At 43.2% G+C, this 17314-nt stretch overlaps 1 protein-coding gene across 2 annotated transcripts in view; it reads left to right on the forward strand.

Moving 5' to 3' along the window:
* Positions 1–17314, forward strand: part of MYO7B (myosin VIIB) — a 191270-nt gene that overhangs the window by 108292 nt on the left and 65664 nt on the right. For both annotated transcript variants that reach the window (XM_044290687.1, XM_044290688.1), the window contains one exon: positions 15602–15728. In XM_044290687.1, the coding sequence (XP_044146622.1) occupies positions 15602–15728 (127 nt within the window). The remainder of the gene's footprint in view (positions 1–15601; positions 15729–17314) is intronic.

Consider the following 17314-nt stretch of genomic DNA (forward strand, 5'->3'; position numbering starts at 1 on the left):
CCTTTCTGTCTAATTACAATAAAATGTTTAGAATTATGGTCTGGATTTAACTATAAACAATATTTTATTCTGGGAGAACCCCACCTTCAATAGGAACTCTGCTGCAAAGATTTATGGTGGCCATATATATCAGTTTAGATTTGATCAAAATGGATGATTTCAACCAAAATAAATGTTTGTCTTTAGTTTTTGTTAATACCATTTTGGCATGTGTATGACTTTTTCATGACTTTTTGGTAAATTTTTTTGTGGGAGGTAAAGTGATGAAAAAATGGTGAATCGGCCATTTTTTTTCCCATTAGGCCATTCACTGTATGCCATACATGCACGGCGGATGTTGGGAAGGGGTTAAAGGGGTTATTTCTCAAAAATATTGTTTATAGTTAAATCCACCCCATTATTATAAGCATTTTTGCCATTTACACTTATTTTAAAAAAATTATAAAAATGCTCATGACACCAGATATTTCAGGAATAACATTAGAGTGGTGCCATCTACTGCTTCTACTGAACAGCCTTTCTGTGTCCACCTTAGCAGTTATAGTAACGCTGTCTCACTTGCTCAGTATTTCTTCAGACACGTAGAGAAGATGCTGCAGCTTCAGAAGCAGCTGGCTCACTAAATCAGGGATCTCTTCACATGCTCGAAGAAGCATCCCATTTGATCAAATTTAAACTAATATACAGTGGAGTAAAAAAGTATTTAGTCAGCCACCAATTGTGCAAGTTCTCCCACTTCAAAAGATGAGAAAGGCCTGTAATTTTCTTTATAGGTATACCTCAAACTATGAGAGACAGAATTAGGGGAAAGAATACAGGAAATCACATTGTAGGATTTCTAATCAATTAATTGGTAAATTCCTTGGTAAAATAAGTATTTGGTCACCTACAAACAAGCAAGATTTCTCACAGACCTGTAACTTCTTTGTTAAGAGGCTCCTCTGTCCTCCACTCATTATCTGTATTAATAGCACCTGTTTGAACTTGTTATCAGTATAAAAAAAAATGTCCACAACCTCAAACAGTCACACTCCAAACTCCACTATGGCCAAGACCAAAGAGCTGTCGAAGGACACCAGAAAGAAAATTGTAGACCTGCACCAGGCTGGGAAGACTGAATCTGCAATAGGCAAGAAGCTTGGTGTGAAGAAATCAACTGTGGGAGCAATTATTAGAAAATGGAAGACATACAAGATCACTGATAATCTCCCTCGATCTGGAGCTCCACGCAAGATCTCACCCAGTGGGGTCAAAATGATCACAAGAACTGTGAGCAAAAATCCTAGAACCACACGGGGGGACCTAGTAAATGACCTGCAGAGAGCTGGGACCAAAGTAACAAAGGCTACCATCAGTAACTGTCACGGATGGTGTTGCAGAAAGCTAGAACTTATAAGGAGCATATGGGTGAGCCCTATAAAACCCCGTGAGCTTTCCCTGACTGCTATGCCCATGCAAAGGTCTTTATGGTAGACGATTGCATGTCCACGTACCTCATACTATGTGACACCTGAAAACCCTATAATAGTGAGGGGACACGACCACTGGATCCCTGCACTTAATACGGACGGAGTCAGGGTCACCTAGTATCAAGCCAGCAAGGAAACACAAATAAAGGAAACAGACTTATCTGAGGAATCATCAGACGCAGCCTCCAGCAGTGAACACAATCCAGGAAGAAGTATAAACCGCAAAGTGAGGCAGTATGAGAGGTAATATAAAGGGAGACAATTAGTGTAAATAGGTTAAGGCTGGGAGAAGGAAAGGAGATGACAAAGTGAAACCAAATCAAAGAACTTCATGCAGGTAGAGAAGAACATCTAACAGACCTTCTCACAGAAGTGGCGGTGACAGTATCCCTCCCTCTACGGGTGGACTCCGGACACTCAGAGCTCACCTTCTCAGGATGAGACCTATGGAAAGCACTGATAGGACGAGTGGCCTTAATATCCGCCACTGGGACCCACATCCTCTCCTCAGGACCATAACCCTCCCAATGAACGAGGTACTGGAGAGAACCAAGGATAATGTGAGAATCCACAATCCTAGAGACCTGAAATTCAAGATTACCATCAACAACAATCGGAGGAGGAGGCAAAGAGGAGGGTACAGTGGGTTGGACATAAGGTTTTAATAGGGACCTGTGAAAAATATTATGGATCTTCCAAGTCTGAGGAAGATCAAGACGGAAGGCAACGGGATTGATGACGGACAAGATCTTGTAAGGCCCAATAAACTTAGGACCCAACTTCCAGGAGGGAACCTTCAGTTTGATATTCTTTGTAGACAACCACACCAGATCACCCACATTCAGGTCCGGACCAGGCACACGTCTCTTATCCGCCACACGCTTATATCTCTCACTCATCCTCTTCAGATTACCCTGAATCTTTTGCCAAATAAATGACAAAGACGAGGAAAATCTCTCCTTATCATGTAAACCAGAAGACCCCTCTCCAGAGAATGTCCCAAACTGCGGATGAAACCCATATGCACCAAAAAATGGTGACTTATCAGAGGACTCCTGGCGACGGTTATTTAAAGCAAACTCAGCAAGGGACAAAAAAGAACACCAATCCTCCTGATTCTCTGCCACAAAACAGCGCAGATACAGTACAGACCAAAAGTTTGGACACACCTTCTCATTCAAAGAGTTTTCTTTATTTTCATGACTTTGAAAATTGTAAAATTGTAGATTCACACTGAAGGCATCAAAACTATGAATTAACACATGTGGAATTATATACATAACAAAAAATTGTGAAACAACTGAAAATATGTCATATTCTATGTTCTTCAAAGTAGCCACCTTTTGCTTTGATTACTGCTTTGCACACTCTTGGCATTCTCTTGACGAGCTTCAAGAGGGAGTCACCTGAAATGGTCTTCCAACAGTCTTGAAGGAGTTCCTAGAGGTGCTTTGCACTTGTTGGCCCTTTTGCCTTCACTCTGCGGTCCAGCTCACCCCAAACCATATCGATTGGGTTCAGGTCCGGTGACTGTGGAGGCCAGGTCATCTGGCGCAGCACCCCATCACTCTCCTTCATGGTCAAATAGCCCTTACACAGCCTGGAGGTGTGTTTGGGGTCATTGTCCTGTTGAAAAATAAATGATGGTCGAACTAAACGCAAACCGGATGGAATAGCATGCCTCTGCAAGATGCTGTGGTAGCCATGGTAGTCATTTCTTAAAGTAATGATGGCCACTCGTTTTCTTTACTTAGCTGCTTTTTTCTTGCCATAATACAAATTCAAACAGTCTATTCAGTAGGACTATCAGCTGTGTATCTACCTGACTTCTCTACAAGGCAACTGATGGTCCCAACCCCATTTATAAGGCAAGAAATCCCACTTATTAAACCTGACAGGGCCCACCTGTGAAGTGAAAACCATTTCATGAAGCTCAACAAGAGAATGCCAAGAGTGTGCAAAGCAGTAATCAAAGCAAAAGGTGGCTACTTTGAAGAACCTAGAATATGACATATTTTCAGTTGTTTCACAATTTTTTGTTATGTATATAATTCCACATGTGTTAATTCATAGTTTTGATGCCTTCAGTGTGAATCTACAATTTTCATAGTCATGAAAATAAAGATAACTCTTTGAATGAGAAGGTGTGTCCAAACTTTTGGTCTGTACTGTATGTCTCCAGATTCTGATTGACGCGTTCAGTCTGACCATTCGACTGCGGGTGAAAAGCAGAAGAGAATGACAACCGAACCCCCAAGCGAGAACAGAAGGCCTTCCAGAATCTGGAAACAAATTGCGTGCCCCTATCAGAGACGATGTCTGAAGGAATGCCATGCAATTTAACAATGTGTGTCACAGAAATATTAGCTATTCAATTAAAATTTTACTTTTAATGGATAATAATTAAGAGAGGTATTGATTCCAAATATTTTTTGATATATTATCAAATGCTAGAATGAAGGTAGAATCAAGACCCACCGTGGACATCAGGGCAGTAGGTCATTCAATAATGAAGGTAAGCGATATAGCACTTACAGTTGGATGGTTCATATATAGCTGAATCAGATCCGGTGAGGTCAGGAGGAATTATTATCCCTAATGATGCCCTGAGGTGTCTACCCCTGCCTACAGGCAGAGCACCCGCCCCGAGAGGGGCGACCCCACCTCTCGGTGGCTAAACCCTTTCCTTACCCTCACGTGACCCTAGGTGTTACCTCACGGTGGGTTAAATGGTTCTCCTCTGTTTAGTAGGACAAAGATGTCAGTCCTAGATGATATAAGTTTTTTGTTGTCCCGACGCGTTTCCCCAAGTAATAAATCCTTGGTTCCTCAGGGGACTATGCTGGTTAACAATGTGATCAACAAACGCGCCAGTGTCTCAACTGTCTTACGAAGAGCCGGCCACCAGAATCTCTGAGCAATGAGATCCACTGTGGCTCTGCTCCCCGGGTGCCCAGCAAGGACAATATCGTGGTTCTCCTTAAAAACCTTGTGTCGTAAAAAGCAAGAGGCACAAACAACCTCCCAGGGGGACAAAGATCAGGAGCCTCTGCCTGGGCTGCCTGAACCTCTGCCTCCAAATCAGGATAAAGAGCAGAGATGACCACCCCTTCAGCCAAAATGGGACCCAGGTCTTCAAAGTTCCCCCCTCCCGGAAAACAACGTGACAGGGCATCTGCCTTCACATTTTTAACCCCAGGGCGGAACGTAACAACAAAATTAAACCTAGAAAAGAACAAAGACCATCTGGCCTGTCTCGGGTTCAGATGCTTGGCCGATTCCAAGTAGGCCAGATTCTTATGGTCTGTAAACACTGTAATAGGGTGTCTGGCTCCCTCTAACCAATGGCGCCATTCCTCAAAAGCTAATTTGATGGCTAACATCTACCTATCTCCCACATCGTAATTTCTCTCTGCAAAGGAGAGTTTCCTTGAGAAAAAGGCACACGGTCGCCATTTGGCAGGAGAGGGACCCTGAGATAAGACTGCACCCACACCCACCTCAGAAGCGTCCACCTCGGCAATAAAAGGTAGAGAGACATCAGGTTGTACTAAAATGGGAGCGGAAGCAAAACTCTCTTTGATACTAGAAAAGGCTTTAAGCGCATCTACCGACCACAAAGAAAAATCTACCCCCTTTTTAGTCACATCAGTGAGTGGCTTAACAACAGAGGAATAATTCAAAATGAACTTTCTGTAATAATTGGCAAAACCCAAAAACCGCATCAGCTCCTTCTGATTCTCAGGAAGCTCCCAATCAAGCACAGCGCAGACCTTCTCAGGGTCCATGCAAAAAACGCGGAGAGAAGAAAACTAAGAAATTGAATCTCCGGAACCGCAAACACACATTTTTCCAGTTTAGCGTACAATTTATTATCCCACAGAATCAGCAAGACCTGACGTAGGTGGTCTCGATGAGTCTTGAAATCAGGAGAAAAAATCAAAATGTCATCCAGATACACCAGTACAAATTTCCCCATTAAATGATGAAAAATGCTGTTCACAAAATGTTGGAAGACGGCCGAAGCATTCATCAAACCAAAAGGCATAACCAAATTCTCGAAATGACCCTCAGGGGTATTGAAGGCCGTCTTCCATTTGTCCCCTTCACTGACCCTGACTAGGTTGTATGCCCCTCTTAAATCCAACTTAGAAAAAACCTTAGCCCCAACAATCTGGTTAAACAGGCCCGGGATCAGAGGAAGCGGATATGGGTCACGAATCGTGATGTGGTTCAGCTCCCTGAAATCCAGACAAGGTCTTAAAGAACCATCTTTTTTCTTAACAAAAAAAAAAAACAGCGGCAACAGGTGACTTCGAGGGTCGGATGTGTCCCTTTCTCAGGCTCTCAGAGATATAAGTACGCATAGCGACTCTTTCAGGTTGGGAGAGATTGTATAAATGTGATTTTGGCAGTTTGGCGCCTGGGATGAGATTAATAGGGCAGTCGTACTCCCGGTGCGGGGGCAACTCCTGGACACCACTCTCGGAAAACACATCCGAAAATTCAGAGAGAAAAGATGGCACAGTCTTAGTAGAAACCTCTGAAAGAGACGCCGTGAGGCAATTCTCTCTACAAAACTCACTCCAACCATTTATTTGCCTTGCTTGCCAATTATTGGTGGGGTTATGTTTAGTGAGCCAGGGTAGCCCCAACACTAGAGGAGTAGGTAATCCTCTTAAGACGAAACATGACATATCCTCAACATGAGCGTCACCCACAGTCAAACGGATATTGTGAACTATGCCCTTTAACGATCTTTGAGAAAGTGGAGCGGAATCGATAGCAAAAACAGGTATATCCTTTTCCAAAGTGCATACCTGGAAACCATGCGTTATTGCAAATTGATAATCAATGAGATTGACAGCTGCTCCACTATCTACAAAAATCTCACAAACAATGTTCTTGCTGTCTAGCGCCACCATGGCAGGTAGGAGAAAACGGGAACTACAAGTAAGTGGCAAACATTCAATTTGCGCATCAACCTTGCCAATAGTAGCGAATAGAACGTTTTTAGAGTTTTTTTTTCTTTTTGTTTTTCTTTTATTACCCTCAGAAAACTCCATGAATCTCCTAGAGGGGCAAACATTTGCCAAATGATTTATACCCCCACAACAGAAACAAACCCTCCTCTGAGAGCTGAATCCTCTACTATCAGAGGCAAGCAAACCCAGCTGCATGGCCTCCTCCTCAGAGGGGATTGAGACCGACTGAGACCCCTGCGCCACTGTCCTTGGACTGAATATGACAGGAAGGAGTAGTCTCCTCTCTCTCTCTAAGACGCATGTCAATGCGAACAGCTAGAGACATGGCAGATTCTAATGAGGCTGGTCTCTCATGAAAAGCAAATGCATCTTTCAATCTTTTTGAAAGACCATGGCAAAATTGACTTAGGAGTGCATCATCATTCCAACCAGTATCAGCTGCCCATCTCCGAAATTCTGAACAATAAATCTCTGCGGACTGTTTACCCTGGCATAAAAGATGCAGTTTAGATTCAGCCAGAGCAATACGATCCGGGTCATCATATATCTGCCCCAAGGCTACAAAAAATTAATCCACCGATCGGAGGGGCCATGCCCCGACCGGTAGTGAAGAGGCCCAAGACTGAGCGTTATCCCTGAGCAGCGAGATGATGATCCCGACCCTCTGCTCCTCATCACCAGAGGAATGGGGAAGTAGGCGAAAATGGAGTTTGCAAGCCTCTCTAAAGCAAACAAAATTCTCATTACCTCCAGAGAACGTATCCAGAAGCGGGATCTTAGGCTCAGAAAAGAAAATCCATGAACGCCATCAGAACCGGTCCCCTGAAACTGAGACACAGTTTTACGGAGATCTGCTACCTCCAGCGAAAGACCCTGCATGCGGTCAATCAAGGCTGAAACCGGGTCCATGCTTAAGACGGTTATGGCAGTTTATAATGTCACGGATGGTGTTGCAGAAAGCTGGAACTTATAAATAAACGTCCGACACGCTTGATCCCAAACTAAGGAGCATATGGGTGAGCCCTATAAACCCCTAGAGCTCTCCCTGACTGCTATGCCCATAACCCTCCCAATGAACAAGGTACTGGAGAGAACCAAGGATAATGTGAGAATCCACAATCCTAGAGACCTGAAATTCAAGATTACTATCAACAACAATCGGAGGAGGAGGCAAAGAGGAGGGTACAGTGGGTTGGACATAAGGTTTTAATAAAGACCTGTGAAAAATATTATGGATCTTCCAAGTCTGAGGAAGATCAAGATGGAAGGCAACGGGATTGATGATGGACAAGATCTTGTAAGGCCCAATAAACTTAGGACCCAACTTCCAGGAGGGAACCTTCAGTTTGATATTCTTTGTAGACAACCACACCAGATCACCCACATTCAGGTCCGGACCAGGCACACGTCTCTTATCCGCCACACGCTTATATCTCTCACTCATCCTCTTCAGATTACCCTGAATCTTTTGCCAAATAAATGACAAAGACGAGGAAAATCTCTCCTTATCATGTAAACCAGAAGACCCCTCTCCAGAGAATGTCCCAAACTGCGGATGAAACCCATATGCACCAAAAAATTGTGACTTATCAGAGGACTCCTGGCGACGGTTATTTAAAGCAAACTCAGCAAGGGACAAAAAAGAACACCAATCCTCCTGATTCTCCACCACAAAACAGTGCAGATACAGTACAGACCAAAAGTTTGGACACACCTTCTCATTCAAAGAGTTTTCTTTATTTTCATGACTTTGAAAATTGTAAAATTGTAGATTCACACTGAAGGCATCAAAACTATGAATTAACACATGTGGAATTATATACATAACAAAAAAAGTGTGAAACAACTGAAAATATGTCATATTCTAGGTTCTTCAAAGTAGCCACCTTTTGCTTTGATTACTGCTTTGCACACTCTTGGCATTCTCTTGATGAGCTTCAAGAGGTAGTCACCTAAAATGGTCTTCCAACAGTCTTGAAGGAGTTCCCAGAGATGCTTTGCACTTGTTGGCCCTTTTGCCTTCACTCTACAAAAAATTCATCCACCGATCGGAGGGGCCATGCCCCGACTGGTAGCGAAGAGGCCCAAGACTGAGCGTTATCCCTGAGCAGCGAGATGATGATCCCGACCCTCTGCTCCTCATCACCAGAGGAATGGGGAAGTAGGCGAAAATGGAGTTTGCAAGCCTCTCTAAAGCAAACAAAATTCTCATTACCCCCGGAGAACGTATCCGGAAGCGGGATCTTAGGCTCAGAAAAAAAAATCCATGAACGCCATCAGAACCGGTCCCCTGAAACTGAGACACAGTTTTACAGAGATCTGCTACCTCCAGCGAAAGACCCTGCATGCGGTCAATGAAGGCTGAAACCAGATCCATGCTTAAGACGGTTATGGCAGTTTATAATGTCACGGATGGTGTTGCAGAAAGCTGGAACTTATAAATAAACATCCGACACGCTTGATCCCAAACTAAGGAGCATATGGGTCCTTCCAGCAATTTCTCCTTCTAGGAGGTCTGGGAGGACTTCTGAGAATGCACAGGTATATAGATGGGATTATGAACTCATAAAAGCGACATGAGTTTGGCTCCAAAGTTGTTGGCATTACCTGTGATCGACCAGGAAACTGCAGCAGCATTCTAAGTGAGTACTCTCTTAAAGGGGTTGTCCGGGTTCAGAGCTGAACCCAGACATACCCATGATTTCACCCAGGCAGCCCCCCTGATGTTAGCATTGGAGCATCAGCTAGGGTAGCGCGAAAGCACACCCATCAGAGTCGGTAACGTCACCGGGAACACTGCTGGGTGGAAGCCTCCGCCTATCAGTCCTTATGAAAAACCTGGTACGTCACTGGAACCCCATAGGCCTCTGCCCAGCAGTGAGTTATAAACAACTTGTCCTGCGAGATCTAGTGATGCTAACATCGGTCGGCCTATCTGGATGAAAATGTGGGCATGTCTGGGTTCAGCTCTGAACCCGGACAACTCCTTTAAAGCTGAAACAGTGTTTGGCTTGGGCATATCATGCTGATCATTGGGATTCAGCCAAAACCAGCTGTGGTCCAGTGAGATCCCAAGAAATGCAGAAACCAAAAGGCAATAAAAGCTGAGGTAACACATAGAGACAAGAAGCAAGCAGAAGAAAAAAAAGAGAGTCCACAGAGAGTCCATATGTGTGTACAGTTCCAAGATGTACGGTATTTGCCTGTTCTAGTCATTTTCTGCTATGTGGAAGTTGTTGATGTAACATTCAAGCCTGTACCTCCCTCCTTTAAGCTGTGAAGTAAAGTTGATTTCACAAAATAAATGGGGTTCTGGGTATGGCTTGCTGGCCGAGTAGGATGGCTGCTTGAGGCGAGAGCTCCAGCGCTGCTAGAGCTATTCCAGCTACTCCAGTAACAGCGGGACAACAATGAGATAATAGCGGGATAATACTCCCCTTAACTGACCCTGGACTATATTGGAGAAGCGGGAAGCGGTCATTTGATCAGCAGGCTTGGAAAATGACCCGAGGTACGAGGTCTGCAAAAAAACAGGGGAAGATGGACTCCTTCCTGGCCAAGGGAAGCCCACCCGGAGATATTCAATCATCTCAACTATCTCAAACATCGCAAACACCGCAAATACCTCTGCCACCTCGCCAGCGGAACTCCCGAGCCGAGGAAGCCGGGAGTAGTCCTGGATCCAATACAGCGCTAACCTCACCAAACGCTTTGTCCGACGTACTCCATTACACACCGACACGTGCATACGCGGGAGGTGAGAGGCCCGGAGAGACCCGCGGACCTGGAGCTGAGGGATTGCAGGAGCGTGCTGCCCCTCCGATTCCACTCCTGGGCTCCCCCACAGTGGAACAGCTGCCACCTGGATTGCAACACAGTGGGGAGACCCCGATGACTGAGGTGAGCGACTATACTACTTTAACCATTCAGGCGATCCCTACCAATGATCAACCTGCATCAAGCAATCTCTTGAAGGATATGCTAGTTCTTTTTAGCGAGTCTATCCATAAAGATCTAACTTCCTTGGTCTGACCACTTCAGACTGCAGTAGCAGAAGTGGAAACCAGGGTGGACTCTATTGAATTTAAAATGGGAGAGTATGCTGTTTCTTATAACCAGATGAAAGAGGCACATAAAGATCTGCTAGAAGAAATAGATCGACTTAAGGTAAAAGTGGTCGATCTAGAGGACAGATCACGTCGGAACAATCTCAAATTCCGGGGGATTTCAGAGGAAATTGCGCCAAAAGATCTGACCCCTTACCTAAAGAATTTAATGAAAGCCTTGATTCCAGAACTCTCTCCATATGATCTTACTCTGGACAGAGTGCATAGGGTGATGAGACCAAAACATCTCCCTAACTCCTCACCTAGAGATGTTTTGGTGCGGGTTCATTTTTTCCATATTAAAGCTGCATTACTGGCGACATCTAGGAAATCAGACATTTTACCTTCTCCGTATGGTCATATTAAGATCTTTGCAGATTTGTCTATTACTACTTTACAACAACGCCGCTTGCTTAGTCCATTTACTTCAGCTTTAAGATCTAATAATATCCCCTATAGATGGGGGTTCCCGACTAAAGCTTTTATTTACCACTTGGGGGTTGCCCATGTGGTAACTTCTTTAGAATCCGGGAAGCAACTGTTAGATGCTTGGAATATAAAGATGGAAATCCCGGTCCAAAGTTCGCTCACCCCCATGGACTCTGGTTGGCAAGTAGTTACTCAGGGCAAGGGGTCCCGCCACCGGTGAATAGCATGGGCGTCAGTGGATTAGGGTCCTCTATTTTCTTCGGTTTTATGCAGATTTATTTGTTATGTATGTTTTGTTCAACAGTGCATTAATAGAGAAGTTTGTCAACGGGTACTAATTTTGTGGGGGGGTGCTGGGAGGGAAGTATGCTCTGCACTGAAGAGCAGCTTCTCCAGAATATGGACCCCTACCTTTCTCCTCGTCTATGGTTCTTAAAATTGTTGTAGTGAATACGAAGGGCCTTAACAGCCCATTTAAGAGGTCCATGGTCTGGAGGGAAGCAAAAAATTTGAAGGGGGACATCATTTGCGCAACTGAAACGCATCTGCTGAAAGAGGATGCCTATAGACTTAACAATCCCCACTTTCCTTATGTTTTTCATTCCCATTATGTGAAAAAGCAGAGAGGGGTCATGGCGGCAATCAAAGACTCGGTTGCTTTTCAGTTGCTTAAGTCTATAATAGACCAGAACGGCCGATATATTATCATTATAGCATCAATAAATAACTTGATATATACTATGGTTTTTGTATATGCTCCTAATAAGCATCAGGTGCATTTCTTACGTAAACTGATAAACAAGGTGAATTCCGTTAGGAGGGGTCTGATCCTCTGGGGGGGGGAGACTTTAATTCTATCTTGGATCCAATTTTGGATTCCTCATCTGGAACCGCGTCTCACTCCCAGAGCCTCAATTCCCTCCTATTGAAAGAAGATCTCTATGATGTTTGGAGGTTTCACCATGATGGAGAAAGAGATTATTCTTTTTTTTCAAATGCCCATCAAACCTATTCCAGGATTGATTTTTTTTTTGTTGATCGACATTTGTTATGTAAAGCTATGCAATCTACAATAGGAACGATCACATGGTCTGACCATGCCCCTGTTACCTTAATAATCGATGAAACCATAAACAGACCCCCTTACGCTCCCTGGCGTAATGATACCTTTCTACTGGAACAATCTAAATATAAAACATTCTTGCAGAAGGGTTTAAAATAATTCTTTTATATTAATGATGGATCGGTGTCCAGCCCCCTTTCCCTCTGGAATGCTCACAAGGCATTCATCCGAGGGTTGTTTATCCAGATTGGCTCTAGAGCAAAGAAAGATAGAGAGGAGCGGACAAATAGCTTGATTACAGAGATCAAGTTCCTAGAGTCTAATAATAAAACAGACCCCCTCTTCCATTTTAACAACCCAAATACAAAATCTCCGCCTCCAACTAAAAGCTCATCTCCTCTATAAATACGAAAAAGATTTAAAAAGGATCCGTGCAACATACTATGCACAGGATAACAAATCGGGGAAACTGCTTGCTCGTAGATTGAAAGAGAGAACTGCTAGGACTAAGATTCCGTTTATTACGTCAAAATCGGCGGATAAAAGGATCATAGATCCGCAAGGAATAGCAAACTCTTTCCAAAAATTTTATAGAACCCTATATAACCTGGAACCACCATCAGATAAATCTCCTTTAACAGCAGAAGACATAGATCAGTTCCTGAATACCCTTGACCTCCCACATCTTACTGAGGCTCAATTAGCGAAATTAAATTCCCCAGTGACAGAACAAGAAATTCTTGATGTCATTGTGAAATTACCTAACAACAAAGCTCCAGGACCAGACGGGTTCTCAAACGAATACTATAAGGTATTTCAAAAAGAACTTTCTCCCTACCTGTGTCAATTCTTTTTAGAAATAGTGAGAACTAGCCGGCCCCCAAAGGAGACATTGGAGGCAATTATAGTCACCATACCGAAAACCGACCCCCCTTCAGATGATGTGGGGAGCTATCGCCCGATCTCGCTGTTAAACACAGATGTAAAAATATATGCAAAAATTTTGGCGGGTCGGATAGCTCCTCACATCACAACTCTTACTCACGTAGACCAAGTGGGATTTGTAAGAGGTAGGCAAATACAGGATAATATTAGGCGGACATTAAATATTATGGATTATGTTCAGAGGCTGAAAATTCCTGCTCTTCTGGTCACTCTGGATGCCGAGAAGGCGTTCGACCGTATTAACTGGCAGTTCGCCTTCTCTGTATTGTCAAGGATGGGATTTTCTGGGGCCATCCTGGCGGCTATCAGAGCACTTTATACTCAACCTAACGCTAGAGTGTGGGTTAATGGGGCGCTTTCAGATTCCTTTGATATATCTAATGGTACCCGCCAGGGCTGCCCCCTATCCCCCTTGATTTTCATTTTGAGCATAGAGCCGTTAGCCCAAGCCCTACGCCAATCCTCGGAGATAGAGGGAATTAATATAGGAGACACGGAACATAAAGTCAGCTTATACGCAGATGACATTATCTTGACGATGTCAAATCCCCAGAGGTCTCTAACAGCCGCTATAAATATTATATCCAGATTTGGAGACCTTTCCTTTTATAAATTAAACCCTGCAAAATCCCAAGCTCTCCTAATAGGTATCTCTGTTACCCAGATTAAGATACTTAAAGATAGCTTTGGTTTGGACTGGCAAGATACCCAGATTAATTACTTGGGAATAAAGCTGACAGACTCATTTAAGAAGCTATATGCTGCAAACTATCTTCCACTCTTGGGGGTTTTAGAGAAGGATCTTGATAATCTGGGTAAATTTGAGATTTCTTGGGTAGGTCGCATTGCATCCTTCCAGATGTTTACCCTCCCTAAACTACTGTATATATTTAAGGCATTGCCCATTACCCCTCCAATTAGCTTTTTCAGGAAGTGTACTCAGATAATTAATGCTTTGGTTTGGAAAAGGCACAGACCCAGGATTGCTATCACAATAATGCAGAGAGCTAAAGTTCGAGGTGGGCTGGGCCTTCCAAATATTTATGAGTACTTTTTAGCTAGACAGATATCCCAGCTAAGAGAATGGTGGATGGATAACTATACCAAACAGTGGGTACATATTGAAGCAACTTTATCTCCAGGTAATAGTCTTAAAACTTTTTTACTGGCTGCTCTTTACCCGTCATTTAATCGTCCACTGCTTCCGACATTAGTATCCATGTCATTGGATAATTGGTCCCAATACCATAAAAGATGCCTATGCGAATCCGGACCATTCCCACCTTGTACCCCTATAACGGTACTTAATTACCTTATCCCAAACCTTTCGATTTCCTCTTGGGCGTTGAAAGGATTAGATCTTTTATCTAAGCTTTTTGTTTCAGATACCCTCTGCTCCTTTGAATACCTTTGTGGACAGTTTCTGATTCCACATACAGATTTTTATAAATACTTATGTATTAGGCATTTTTTTACTGCTAATGCCCCTTTAAACCTTGTGGGTAATTGGGAAGTCTTTAAAATTTGGTCACTTCCTCCCCCACAGGGTACACGACTGCGGCCTGCGTATATGATCCTTGGAGATAAGGGATCCTTTGTTAAAACGACTCCACTGCTTACTTGGGAAAAAGAACTGGGGACGGTTTTCTCTGATGAGCAGTGGTCTTCGGCTTTTTCCTTTATCTCCAAGAACACTCGATGCGCTTTACATTATGAGTCCCTGATGAAAACTATATTGAGGTGGTATTATACCCCTGACTGTCTAAGCCATCTCTTCCCTGGCTCCTCATCCTTGTGCTGGAGGGGATGTGGACAGAGAGGCACATTATATCATGTCCTGTGGTCCTGTCCTAGGCTACAGGATATATGGAGTACTATATTTTCTATTGCCTCGGACCTGTTGGGTCTTCGTCTCCTGCCCTCCCCCTCACTGGCCCTTCTATGGATTGATTTGACTAAGATACCCTGCGACTCAATGGTGGTACTTGGTCATCTCTTCCTCTCAACTAAACTGGCTATAGCAAAAAATTGGAAATCCCGGAACGTTCCTAGTTGGAGGGAGGTTATTCGGAAACTAAACTCGACCTATATACATGAGATGGTGGTGGCGGGATCCGGAGACTCATCAGTGAGGTTTGAAAGGGATTGGAGCAATTGGAGGTCTTCTCCTCTTGCAGTATCATATCCTAATTAAGATGTTTGTAAGATATATTGCTGACCGGTTGACAAGATATTAGAATAGATTTTTATCTATTTCTTCTTAAATGACTGCACTGTATTTTTATTTTATTTTATCTTTTACATTCTGTTTGTTGTACATCTATTGCTGTATTGGCTTCGGCTAAGTTGGTGCTCCCAATGTGGCTATGAAAAGCATTAATTGTGTAGCCGTTTTTCTTTGCCTTATTTATAATCATGTATGTCTTTAAAATCAATAAAAATTATTAAATCTTAAAAAAACAAAATAAATGGGGTTCTCATCACTTCTGGGTCTTTCGCTTCCTTTGTGATAAAACCACAAAATAAAAATCTCATGTAATTTTCAATATAGGCTAATCGAAAAACTGCTAAAAAATGCCTCCATTATCGACCTTGTATTTCTAGGGATGAAATTTATTGTCAAATCTGCAAGCAACTCTCTAGAAACAATAACAAGAATAGCTATGCTCGTGGCTGGATTCTACTATCACTCTGTCTTGGCTGCTTTGCACCAACAGAAAAGTTTACTAAGGTAAATTACCTGTCTTGGTAAATAAAATAAGATTGTTGTGCTTCCTTCTTGTTCACTGGATCATCCTATGGAGGACAGGAAAAAACTACTGCCTACCAGTAATAATGTGGCAGAAGGTTCTATTTTTTGTCTCTCCTCTCTGACAGTTCCAAAACAATTTAGCCCTAACAGATTCCAGTCCTTTATCTAGATCCATGTGCTCATTCATTTCTATAGTTATAAAAAATAAAATGATGTATATATTTCAAGACGTGATGAATAGCACAGAGGAACGCTACATTATAAAGTAGTTTAAAATACTATATTAGTGACGAAACATAGGCAAAGATACATTATTTTACCATACTTTTACCCTATTGAAAATATGTAAAATATTGTGTCCAAAAACATAGCAAAAACATGGTATGAACAAAGATAAACTATATGGACAAAAGTATTGGGACACCTGCACATTATACCTACAAGAGTTTTCAGAACATCCCATTCTAAAGCTATAGGCACTAATATGAAGTTGGTTTCCCCCCTCTGAAGCTAAAACAGCTTCCACTCTTCTGGAACAGCTTTCTACAAGACTTTGGAGTATGTCTGTGGGAATTTTTGCTCATTCATCCAGAAAAACATTTGTGACGTCAGACACTGATGTTGGTCGAGAAAGGCATGGCTCTCAATCTCTGTTCTAGTTTATTCCAAAGGTGTTTGATGGGATTGAGATCTGGGCTTTATGCGAGCCAGTCAAGTTCTTCCCTTCTTCTGCAATTATGGACTTTTCTTTGTGCACAGTTTATTCCCACAAAGTTGGAAGCATACAATTTTCCAAAATGTCTTGATATGCTGAGACATCGATATTTCCCTTCACTGCAACAAAGGTGTCTAGGCCAACCCTGAAAAACAACCCGATAGCATTTTCCCTCTGCTTCAAAACTATACAGTTAGCACAATGCAGTCAGATAGGTAACATTCGCCTGGCATTCTCCAAACCCAGACTCGACCAGAAGACCGCCAGATTGAGAAGTGTGATTTATCACTCCACAGAACATGTTTTCATTGCGCCAGAGTCCAGTGTCGGTGTGCTTTACACTACTTCATCAGACGCTTGGTATTGTGCTTGATGATATAAGGCTTGCATGCAGCTGCTCAGCCATGGAAACCCATGCCATGAAGCTCCTGGCTCACAATGTTTGCACTGATGTTAATGACAGAGGAGGTTTGGACTCTGCAGTTATGGAGTCAGCAGAGCATTGGTGACTTTTATGTACTATGCTCCTCAGCATTCGGTGATCCCGCTCTGTAACTTTACGTGGTCTCAACATCGTGGCTGAGTTAGGGCCCATTCACATGTCCATAGTGTATTGTGTTTGCAATTTGCGGATCCGCAATACACCCGGTCGGCACCCCCATAGAACTGCCTATTCTTGTCCGCAATTGCGGACAAGAATAGAACATGTTCTATTTTATTCGGGAGCCGCGGACCGGAAGATCAGGCCACGCTCTGTAAATGCAGATGTGTGCTGTCCGCATCTCTTCCGGCCCCATAGAGAATGAAAGGGTCCGGATTCATTCTGCAACGTTGCGGAACAGATCCGGAC

This window comes from Bufo gargarizans, chromosome 4 (genome assembly GCF_014858855.1).
Source record: "Bufo gargarizans isolate SCDJY-AF-19 chromosome 4, ASM1485885v1, whole genome shotgun sequence".
NCBI lineage: Eukaryota > Metazoa > Chordata > Amphibia > Anura > Bufonidae > Bufo > Bufo gargarizans.